This window comes from Strongylocentrotus purpuratus, unplaced genomic scaffold, assembly GCF_000002235.5.
Source record: "Strongylocentrotus purpuratus isolate Spur 01 unplaced genomic scaffold, Spur_5.0 spur5_scaffold_18, whole genome shotgun sequence".
NCBI classification, from domain to species: domain Eukaryota; kingdom Metazoa; phylum Echinodermata; class Echinoidea; order Camarodonta; family Strongylocentrotidae; genus Strongylocentrotus; species Strongylocentrotus purpuratus.
Window position 1 is genome coordinate 27,037,413 of NW_022145603.1, and position 12,196 is coordinate 27,049,608.

The 12,196-nt window shown below is 36.2% G+C and overlaps 1 protein-coding gene across 1 annotated transcript; it reads right to left on the bottom strand.

Annotated features, from left to right (window-relative positions):
- Positions 1–1,106: 1,106 nt before the first annotated feature.
- LOC580331 (alpha-1,3-mannosyl-glycoprotein 4-beta-N-acetylglucosaminyltransferase C) lies at positions 1,107–12,196 on the bottom strand. Its single transcript, XM_030989640.1, has 5 exons — positions 11,773–12,196; positions 10,279–10,532; positions 4,233–4,366; positions 3,205–3,298; positions 1,107–2,559 (listed from the first exon to the last, which is right to left on the bottom strand). Exons 2-5 carry the CDS (start codon positions 10,376–10,378, stop codon positions 1,403–1,405), a joined length of 1,485 nt encoding a protein of 494 aa, XP_030845500.1. The 5' UTR covers positions 10,379–10,532; positions 11,773–12,196; the 3' UTR covers positions 1,107–1,402.

The window sequence follows — 12,196 nt, forward strand, 5'->3', positions numbered from 1 at the left end:
AATTATTTGTAACAAGTAAATTTATAAAATGATTTGTAACAAGGCACTTAACTACGATTCGTGCATTAAATTTGATTAATTATACATGTATTATTAAAATGGTCTATTCATATCATACACTCTTTACAATGTGAATTGCACCTGGATACTGAATGCACTGTTCAAATATTAAAATTCACACAAAAAATTGCAAAAGCAACATGACTGAAAGACTGTTTGAAGATGCACTGTAGACTATTCGAGCATAAATGACCCGTCATATTCGTACGAATCAAATACACTTCCAAACCATGTTGATAAAAGCACAAACATATATACAATATGGGGACACATTGAATTGCATTTCAATGAAAGTATCATAGCAAATATACAACTCTATTACTGATAGGCACCCGTCAAGTTTTATCCATATCAGTTAGATATCAGCATTTTCAACCTTTTTCTAACACTCTGTTTTCAAGAAATTTGACATTTTATTCCAAAATAGAATGACTAAATTTCTCTTGCGGCACACCGATTGAAAAAAACGCTGAGATAAAGGCTTCCTTTAAAATATTGTTCTGTAGCAGTACATTTGTAAAGCAATTACTTACAGCGAACAACAACGTGGGACATTATGGATATGTCAGTACTAAAGGGGAAGTCCACCCTGATATTAAGTTCTTTTTTTAAAAGCAGAAAGATGAGAGGAACAGGTCAGTGAAAGATTGAGCAAATTCTGATTAGAAATAAGAAAGTTATGAATTTTTGAAGTTGCGATATATCATACACAATTAGGCAACTCTGTGACATATCTTGCGAGCTCCCCTACCATTTGCTCTGCATTTACAAAAACAAAAAATTTAGTTTTTATTTTCCCTCTAAAATTTGTTCAATCATACATGCACCATAAATATAATTTTCAAAGTTTCTATTCAATCCCTGTATGGAGAAATAAATCAATACGTCATCAATAACAAAGAAACTGAAATGTTATGAAATTTTAAGTACAGACCAAAGTGGAGAGGAGCTTGAAAGATAAGTCCCAGTGTTTTCAAATTGTATTTGATTGATTGCAACTTTAAAAATTCATAACTTTCTAATTTTTAAGAATTTGGTCAAACTTTCACTAACATTTTCCTCTCATTTTTCTACTACATGTACTAATAAAGCCAATTTAATATCAGGGTGGACTTCCTCTTTACAGCAAAGTCGTCTGAGTTGGGATGATTGCATGAAATATGTCCTATTCAACATATTTTTTTTCCCTCTTAAAGAATATGAGAAGCCGTTCAGTATGGTAATTGACTGTCTCTTTCTGAAGAACACGACACAATTCTTCACCAAATATGTTGACAGTCTGTAGGACAGTTGTACCAATGTCCTGTCAGACAAACATGGAATCATCCGCTGTGTGTTATAATCAGTGAGGCAGCCACACAGCAATCTCTCTTATAACTGCCCACTGAACCTGAGACTTAAGAACATGAATACGTAGACACGCCACCGCTTCAGTAAATTTTTCCCGAACATTTACGTCAATCTCCCCTTTCAGAAATCGCCCAACCTCGACATAGTCGCTACACTCCGGCAACGATCCCTCATTTCCTTTATGAAGTACCTTTGAGCTTAACTCAACTGCAGCCTCTTCCAGCATGTCTGCAGGATGTTTGTCCGATCCGGTAGCGATGGCCACGCGGGATAACAGAGTTGGCAGATTGAATACAAGAATTACTGACTGGCCTTCTTTAGGACTACCTGCCCAGAAGAACCCAGGCTCCGGGCTGTAGCTCAACTGCGGCAAGTACATGCTGAATGGTTTCATGTCGCTGTACACCTTACCTGGAGGATTGTCACTATCTGTATACTTGCGATGATCAGGTTCAAAGAAATTGTCCTCCATGTCCATTTCCTTCTCTTTAAGCGATGACTGTTTGCCCTTGTGTTGGAAAAGTGAGGGCACCCGCAGGTACGTCTCTTGCTGCCCGTTCACAGAATTGAAATATCTATAGAGGAAATCCACAGGTTGATCCTGGTAGAAGAACATGACAAACTGCGCAAGTCTGTCAAGATCATACGCATGAAACAGCTTCCCGATGAAGCCCAGGACAGAGAACTCAAGAGTTACCCAATCGATGTTGCTTTTGAGCTGAACAAACTGTTGAATTGCAGTTATATACCCTGGGGTAGTAATGACATCATCCTCAATTTGGATGTAATACTTTGAAAGACTCTCAGCGTAAAAGAACATGAAAGCAAAATCCACACACTGTTTGGACCGCCAGTAAACCCTCTCCTTTGAGTCGCCATACTTCAGTTTCAGGTTGCCGAGGGGCGGGTAGAACCCTGAAGGAGCCTGGATGACTTGTATGAAACCACTCTCAAGATGGCTGAGGTACTTGTCCATCATCATGTTCTTCAAGATGTTGCGTTTCTCTTCGTCAAGATCTGCCAGGAATAGAAGAAGAACGACATCTGACCGTTGCTCCGGAGTGGAGTTGTCAATGAGGGAATCCAGGGTTTGTGTCAAGTAAAGCTCGCTCTTTCTTTCAACTGTGGGTATGCCAACTGTCAGAAAACCTGTAGGCACAATAAAAAGAGGCATGGAGATTTTTTTTTTTTTTTTACATACAATACCTCCTTCTTCTTCCAGTAGAGTAAAGACCTCCGTTGGCGTATTATCGTACCTTGTGCTTGTCAAGTGCTGAGTTCTACAAGAATTCTATGTGCAGCTAAAATTCTTTGAATTTAGAAGATAACTAGAGCTGTAGCAATACTAAGCTGCCAATAAGGTGTTTCCTCCTCAAGTGAAATATTGAATAAATGATATTGACAGGTAAAAATTCCACCAGTGTAAACAAAAAAATTCTGTTTACGAGAGCTCAGCTCTTTCTTGGTTTGGATTTTTTTTCTCAGTTTACCAGAGTTTATTAATCGCTCACAACTCCTGTGTATTTTTGTGTCGCTGGTACCTACACAGCATATTATTATAAGGTCTATTAAAAAAAACCAGACCCTACTGAATCATACATTTTGCAAATTTGACATTTTAATCGTCATTTTGTTTATCTATATTCTTCCAAATTGACATAAAAATCATGAGAAAGCTCACAATCTATTTGTTATTGTTAGCAGTAGTTGATCTTCTCTTGATATATACATGTATATATCAAAAGAAATATTGTACAGGAACAAAATGTAAAAGTTGTCCGGCATAGCTCTTACCTGGCTCATTCCGTTCGTATCCCAAGACCAGGGCCTTCTTGAGGGCTTCTTCATTAGGCTTGGTCCATAGCGGAGTCATTCCACACGACGCGTTCTGCATGCAAAAGAGAAATGTTGGACCATGACGTCATCAACCCTTAGCATTATTTTCCTTAATTTATATCCACAGATACAGTTGACAACTATATTATTCATACCCTTACCAAATTTTGTAATTTTTTAAGTATGAGAACAAATTATTTGTCCCGATTTATGTTTCTTGAGAATGTGACAAATCAAAGCTTAAAAGTACATCTAAAATTATTCACCAAAGGCCTTAATTCAACCAGTTCACCTTTCATTCTTGAGTTACAAAGTACACAACAAACATAATATTTTATACAAGGGGTATGAGTGATTCCGTTGTTAACTGTATATTAAAGATAAAGTTGCAATTATTGGATAAGATTGTCCATCATGGAAGAACCTGACTCAGAAGCAATTGGGAATGAATTGGGGTTTAGGAATCACAAAATGATCAGAAATTTACTGATTCTTGCTGGCATGAATGTTTGGTCCAAAACTTTAATTTTTCTTTTCTGATCACATATTACATTTGATGAACATGTGTTTCAGGGAACTTTTTGTTCTTCTTTTTCGTTTGTTTAACAATATTCTTCCAAACTGACATACAAATCATGCAAAAGCTCACAAACTATCTAAGTTAATCTTCTCTTAATACTGTAGTTCAAAAGAAATATTGTACAATGTTTCAAGATGAGCAAGATAAAAGAAAAGGCCAGGCTACAGAGTTAATTTAATTTTATTACTCATCATTCCTAAGTATCATTTGAGGTGTTCACATACACTTGTACGAGCATTGTTTTTTAGTGGACCCCTGTTTCCAACATGTATTTCTACATTTGTTGTAAATGTTTGTAATTTATTTGTAATGTTTTGTTGGAAACATGAATAAATTGAAATTAAAATTGAAAGTGTAAGAGAAATTGATGAAAAGCAATATATACATGTCCATGTACAGTACATACCCTCGCCGGTACATGTGATCTGTCATTGCTACTGGCACATTTTTGTTTGAGTATGTTGACAGTGTCAAAAAGAGTGTCTCGTTGACCTATGACCTGCTTCACAAACTCTGCATGCTTGGCCGGTTGCTTGTCATCTGCATAGGAACATAAATATATCATGCAAGGAAGAGAAGAGAAGGAAAGAAAAAAAGGGATTAGATTAGACAAGAGAGAAATGAAGGGGCAACAAGAGAGAAAAAGAGAGAAAAGAGAGAAAAAGAAAAAGAGAGAAAAGAGAGAAAAAGAGAGAAAAAGAGAGAAAAAGAGAGAAAAAGAGAGAAAAAGATAGTAAGAGAGAGAGAGAGAGAGAGAGAGATGGGGAAGGAAATGAGAGACGGAGCATGTAATCCAGGAATATGATATACATTCAGATAAATTTATACAAGCTTTCCAGTTGAATACAATCATTTCAAGTTAGCTTTAAGTGTTCACATTGGGATTAAAGGTAATACAAAGTTTAGGTATGGGGTCATGAATTTGGTTCAAATGAATATATTGGAGGCATATGCGATCCTACAATATTGAGTGATCGTTGTCGCGGTTGAAATCGAGTCTAAAGTTATGAAATTGTAAATAATAAACTCTTTATGTTGTATAGCTCCCTCTCAAGGTCGGGATATTAATTAAGCTATAAAACAATGTTTCTTGACTAAAATTGGCGGATCAGCTATTCCCGTTTGGAAATTCTATATCACAACTACATATTCTGAGATTTTCATGGTCGCAGTTACCATTGTACGGCCGTAGGCACTATTTGAAATTCATCAAAATTTACCAGGAGCACTAGTAAATTTTTATATTCTATTTTTCTCGAAAGCAGAAGTGTTTTAGTGGCTAATTTTTCTAGCGCTTACAGTTGTATAATACATCTACAGGGGCAACCAAATATATCAAAATTGTAAAGATTCACTATCCACCCAATTTTCCAAATATCCCAAAACTTTGTATTACCTTTAAGAGTAAACATTATGATTATCCTAAAATATTTATCAAAAAATACTGTCAAGCTCATGCCTTTTCTTTACACTAAACAAGTACAGTGTAATGTTTTAATAGCCTAGCTCGTCAGAATAAGTTAAAAAGTTTTTAACAAAATCTACCATAAACATACAGTATAAAGAATCATTGTATGGCAAAACTGGTTTTGAAGTTGTTAGTTGACATGAGAGCCAGCCAATCATGATTAAGCAATCATGCTTATCCCCGCCCAGTCATTTGATTTTCATATGATACAACATTCAGATAAGAACAGGATGCCAATTCTTAATCAAATTTTGATTGGTAACGATGCCAAAACAGGCGTTTTGTTAAACAACATTTTCTTGTACGGCATTTCTTCAGTGATACGATGTTCAGACTACAAAATTACAAAAAAAAAGGAAAAAAAAGAAAGAAAAAAAGGCAGACCCTAGATTTTAAGATTTTGGGGTTGGTCGCAAAGGGCAATACAACAACCATTCTTTAAAGCCTAGCCAAAGGGCAATTTCTTTCAAATAACAAATTCTTTATGTTTATTCAAAGTCGCTGATGTTGTGAGGCTTCAATAGATAGCATTTTTACGTAGTCAAAACTCTTACAAGACTGATTGATTAACCTGTGTAAAAGGGAGGTAAAGTAAGACAAAAAAAAATGACTTCTACATCACGGCACAAGTAGTGTTGCTCTCCATAGCGAACTAGAGGGCAATTTCTTACTTTTAAAATGGTAATGGTAATGGTTTTATTAAAAATTCATTTGCAGCCAGATGGTTGAATTGCAGAACTTTGTACATTGTAAAAACATAAATATTTATACAAACATAAAAAACGTATTAAGACATATCACGCAGTGAATGAATTAAAAAATCAGTGTACACATATATATACAAATTAATACAATTCATAAAATTCGCTTAACATTCTATTCCACAATCATCATAGGGCTGGAGGGAAATATAGAAGAGAGGTAGGGAGGATAATAGTGCAGACAGCACAGGAGATCCAGGAAAAGTGTGAGATAGAGACAGACGGAGAGAAAGAGAGAAAGGGAGAGAGGGAGAGAGATATATATATATATATATATACCGTATATATATATATATATATAAAAGATAATGCTGATGATGAGAGTGTACTATATCAGACATATCGAAAATAAGGTAAAAAGTACAATTTCGACAGAGAGAATACTGGTTGTAAAAATTAATAAATTACATTTTACATTTTCAATGAAAAGTTATGGATAACATATATTGTAAATTGATCAGTAGGTATGCAATCAGATGAGAGACATGAAATATTGAGATTTTGAGATTTTTCTTGTAATAAATATCGTCGCTGTTTTCACGAAGTGACGGTAGTGAAAAAAAATTGCATTCACTTTGCGTTACGTTTTTCCTCACTACCGTCACTTCGTGAAAACAAGGACGATATGTGGCAAGTATGTTTCAATCATTACATAAGTGAACAATGGTAATCTTGATTTACTGTATTATATTATCATTTTCATTAATCAATTATCAAGGTTGTACAATCGTCTTAGTTAAAAAGTTATATACTATTTCACATAAAATAAAATAATTCTCCAGCACCTCTACCTCATCACTATGGGGATAAGTTTACATGTTAAACAAAATAATGTGGACAAAGTGCATGATCACTACTGTGAATTTAGCAAGTCAATAAGGTAGGGAACTGGACCGTTACAAAATTGTTTGGTTTTACATTTTAACTGTTCTCCTGTATTTGATTAGCATAGGCTAAAAGAGTCAGTGAAACTGAATTAAATAGCAGTTGGTAGACTGGCCCCAAGGTCGAGTTTCTTCATCATTTCTTTAAAAAAACAATTTCTTTATGTTTTTTGAGGCTTCAATAGAAACTCACACATGACTGATTGAATATTGACCTGAGAAAAAGGGAGGTAAAGTGAGAAAACAAAAATGAATCTCCCTTTTTGTTTAATAAAGAACACCTTACCCTGAAAAATAAGAAAAGTGTTGCTCTTCATAACTAGAGGGTGCTTTCTTTATGTTTATTCAAAGTCAATGATGCCTGAGGCTTCAATAGATGGCCTCTCTTAATGTTGGTTTTGATTTTTGAAACTCACACAGCACTGAATTGAGATAAATAGGCGGTGTCACACAGAGGCCAAAAATCCGGATTTTAGTTATCCGGTTTTTAAATATCCTCTTTTTGGCTGTCTGACATCAATTATCCCTTCAAAAATCCCTTCAAAAATCCCTTCAAAAAACCTCACATGAAACAAGATAATTCTCTCTTGAAAGGATTTTTCAAGGGTTTTTTGAAGAGATTTTTCTGTCTGACACCAATGTTGAAATAATCCCTTTTAATAAGCATTGTGACATCACACGATTAAATGCGCGCAGTTAAACGTGTGATGTCACAATGCTTATCTGCCTAAACGGCGCATAATTTCGATTGAACGTGTAATGTCACAATGCTTATCTACCTAAACGGCGCATGCGCAATGGCCCATCAAAAATCCGGATTTTAGTTATCCGGATTATTCGTAGCCTGTCTGTCACCGACTCAAATGAAAAAACTAGATTTCTAAAATCTGGTTTATTCAAGATGGGTCGGGATTTTTCTGTGTGACTCCGCCTAATGAAGATATTCTTGGCATGATGTAATGCCTTGTACATGTAAAATGTATCATACACCAAGCTGTAGTTGGAAAGAATTTTTTATTCAATCATAAAATCTCTACTTTTCAATGAGGGGAAAATCCTAGCCGAGAAAGCAAAATATTATATTTAGTGAAAAATATATAACAGGGGAACAATTGTAACTCAATCTTGAGTCAGTTATTTAAAAATACTAAAATATAGCAATTAACAAATCCATTTCAATTAGTATGCAAAACCTTCACCCCAAAAGAGCACCAACTTATTTATGCAAAGTACATGTATATAAAGGATAATAGCAGGTGAGTGAAATACTTCATCACCACACACACCTGGGAAGGAATCATATTAAATTTGAATACATTTACTTCAAAGACGACTTCAAATGGTACATCAAGTTGTAACCAAGAAAGTGGTGATGCTCATGTCGTGATGAGAAACTGGACATTATTCTTCTTTTATACCTCTCTGATACACTTTGGTGGGGAATCTTGTAGATGAATGGGCAAAAATACAATAATCTCTTGGAATAACCAAAGTTATTTTTTTTTGGGGGGGTGAGGTTTCCTTCAAAGAAGAACACAGTTTCGGCAGGCCCAAGGTCTCTCTCTTTCTCTCTTTCTCTCTCTCTCTCTCTTTGTCCCTGCCTTTCTCCCTTGTCCCATCTACCCCTTTTCTCATCTACCCCTTTTCTCTTTCCTCTCATTTTTCTCCTAAGACTAGTCTAAAAAACCTTATATATTCAATTCACTGATATATCTTCCATTGAATTGAAAGGGTTGCAGCAGAACTAATTTGCGTGTGAAAAAGCAATCTGAGCAGCAAGGTTGCCACAGAGGCCGGTGCAGGTCAAATTTGCCACTACAGGGTACTGGTTATTTTACTTCTTGATTAAATCACACCTAGTGTTTAAGAAGACCATATGATTCAATCAAAACAATCATTTATATATCATTAACAGGGATGAAATCAACCAAAATAGTAAACATACAGAGCAAATACTATCTCCTTATAAATGTAGGTGAAGTCAGCAATGATAACATGTTGTTTGTAATAAAAGCAGCAAATTAAAGGTACTACAAAGTTTTGGTATGGGGTAATGAATTTGGTTCAAATGAACATATTGGAAGTTATGCGATTTTACAATATTTAATGATTGTAGTCGTGGTTGAAATCAAGTCTAAAGCGATGAAATTGTAAATATTAAACTCTTTATGTTTTACAGCGCCCTCTCAAGACTGATATCACTTTAGCTTTAAAACAATGTTTCTTGACTACATTGAAAATTCGACCGATTTGCTATTCCCGTTTGGAAATCCTATAACAGATACTACATATTCTGAGATTTTCATGGTCGCATCTACCCTGAAATGGCCTTAGACGCTATTTGAAATATTTGCAATTGACCAGGAGCACCGGTAAATTTTGATTATTCAATTTGCTCGAAAGCAGAAGTGTTTTAGGAGCCAACTTATTTAGTGCTTATAATACTTCCACAGGGGCATCCAAATATTGGTAAATAAAAAATTTAAAAAACTACTGTCCATCCACTTTTCAAAATGTCCCAAAACTTTGCATTACCTTTTAAAAAAAAATTGAAAGGTGTGAAAGCAATGGAACTTTCGTGTTTATTTGTCAATTCAGGAAAAAATATAAATCTTATCTTCTATTATATTAAGTTTTATTTTCGATCTAATTGCCTTTTATGTGATTTATATAATTAGTTATGTTGTGTCTTATGTGATTATGCTATGTTATATTATCTGTTTGCTTGTATATTGTTTAAAAAAAAAAAAGTATTTCTCTTGAAGTGTGGTAATATAGGGGTTCAGCCTTGACAGGCCAAATGCCTTGTTGATCCCTCGCATTCACCACCCTTCATCCTTCTTTCATATTGCCATATATATAAATATTATTATATTTATATTGTTTAATTTATACTGATATGTTTGAATATATCTTCTGATGTATTTTTAAAGAGACGTGAAATAAAATTGAATTGATTTGAATTTTTTTAAAGAGGGGTGCCTTAATCTTTACAGGTGAAATGAAGATTCAGGCATTGTTTTTTAAATTTCAAAATTAAAGTGTACCAAAGCAATTACCTTTAAAAACAATTTGTGTACAACTATAATGCATAAAACCATGATATTAAGGAACGAACTCTTTGCAGTGGTGTACTGATGAACTATGGGAGGGCATTACAAGACATTGTCTTACTAAGGAGCCCAAAAAGACAGGTGAATACAGGTGAATACAGGTGAAAAAGTAAAAAAGTAAGAAAGGAAGAACAGCCCTGAAACTGATGAAGTAAATAAAATAATCATCATTATTATTATAATTAGTAACGGTAGTAGTAGTAGTAGTAAAGAGTATTATTATTACCTGTTGCAGTGTAGAGCAATCTGGCATTCCAGCAACTCACAAGGCATAAGACCACGACGCCACCGTAGAGAAGTTTGTGGATCATCTTTGCACGCGTCATCCTGCTAAACTGAATGAACAGGTACCTGGCCGGGAGAGGTGTTTTTTGTTGGTATCAGCGTTTCAATCTTTCTGAGAATATTTTACGAGTGCATTATCCTTTCATTCCCTGGTGAACGTCACGCTTCACCTCACATCACCTTATCTAACAGTGCCTGTGAAAACAATGGAGGGGGAGAGATAGAGAGAGAGAGAGAGAGAGAGAGGGAGAGACAGAGTGCCAGAGAGAGAGAGAGAGAGAGATGTGGGGATAGAGAGAGAGAGAGAGATAAAGAGAGGGAGAGAGAGATAAAGAGATAAAGAGAGAAAGAGGTAAGAGAGAGAGGCAGTGGAGAGATAGAGAAAGATAGAGAGAGGGAGAGAGAGAGAGAGAGATGTGGGGAGAGAAAGAAAGGGAGAGAGAAAGTGGGGGGGGGGGGTAAGAGAGAGAGAGAGAGGCAGTGGAGAAGAGTTAAAAATAGAATTGATTAGTTTGCAGCGCAAAATTGAATCAGTGCATGGGAACCATCTCATTTTATGTGCTCTTTATATAGAATAATTATACAAAGAACATGATTGAAAATAACTCATGAAAATGAGCGACTGCATGGTCATCAAATCGAGTGTGCAACACAAACACTTGGGTGGAATTATATGCGGGGGGGGGGGGGGGGGGGGGGGTGCACGGTGCAACAGAACACAATCAATAGGGACTCTTAGATTTACACGGCGAGAACGTGGACCGCCACGTGTGACATCCTTTTAAGGTAATGTGACATCCTAATAATTGTAAGGCATTGCCGGGCATGGCCCAGTGACTAATAACACAATGTCACACGCGGCAGCCCGTGCTCTCTCTCGTTGTGTAAATCTAAAAGTCCCTATTGTCATCCCGGCCCCCCCACTCAGGTTTCAAAATGACCGCATGCGTGTTGCGAAAATGTCCTTTTCGTAACAAAAGAAAAAGGTCGAGCCGTATTGACTTTACACACCGGACTTTTGCTGAAAAGGGGGGGATGCTGAAAAAGGCTCGTATACAAAAGAAAAAGGTCGAGACGTATTGACTTTACACACCGGACTTTTGCTGAAAAGGGGGGGTCGGTTGGAACACGCATAGAGTCTATGCGTACCCTAAATAACACTGAGTGGGGGGCCGGGATTGTCATTAAGCTTCATTGAGCTACTTATTACTTCCTTTATACTGTTTTTAGCTGCACATATTTTACTTGCACTGTTACAGCTGGAAGAAGAAGAAGACTGGATCGGGTACCGTATGTGAGCAGACAAGCGATTCTAGCTGCTCCCTAATAATGAATGATTAATATTATTAACTGATTAATATGAGCATGATGAGTAGAAAACCCAAAACAGAACCCAAAACAGAACCTAGCATTACAACTGAGCAAGATTACTTACCTAGATGCGTAGAAGCTTTGGTATTCAAGGTATTCAAGGTATAAGTATGAGCATGATGAGAAGGAGGAGTAAAGAACAAGAACTGGAACTTGAAGACTCAGACTGGGGCCCCGTTTCTCGAAACCGTCATAGAGGTCTATAGGGTTTAACATAAGTTCTTGACTGAATCAGCGCGCGTTGAGTAAGAAGGCGCTTCCAACCCTCCTGATCACTGCTGTCTAGACTGGATGCTGCAGTGCACAGTAACAACAACAAAGGGTACGCTACCAGTCTATCATGTACCATGTGTGATGCAGTATGCAGCTGGGAACGATCCGTCCTGCTGCTTTGTACATCATTAATGGCATCACTGATCAAAAGCATTGCCAAGGCGCCAAGGAAGTGCTAATTTGACATCGCAAGATAATTAGTCTTCAAGCACAGA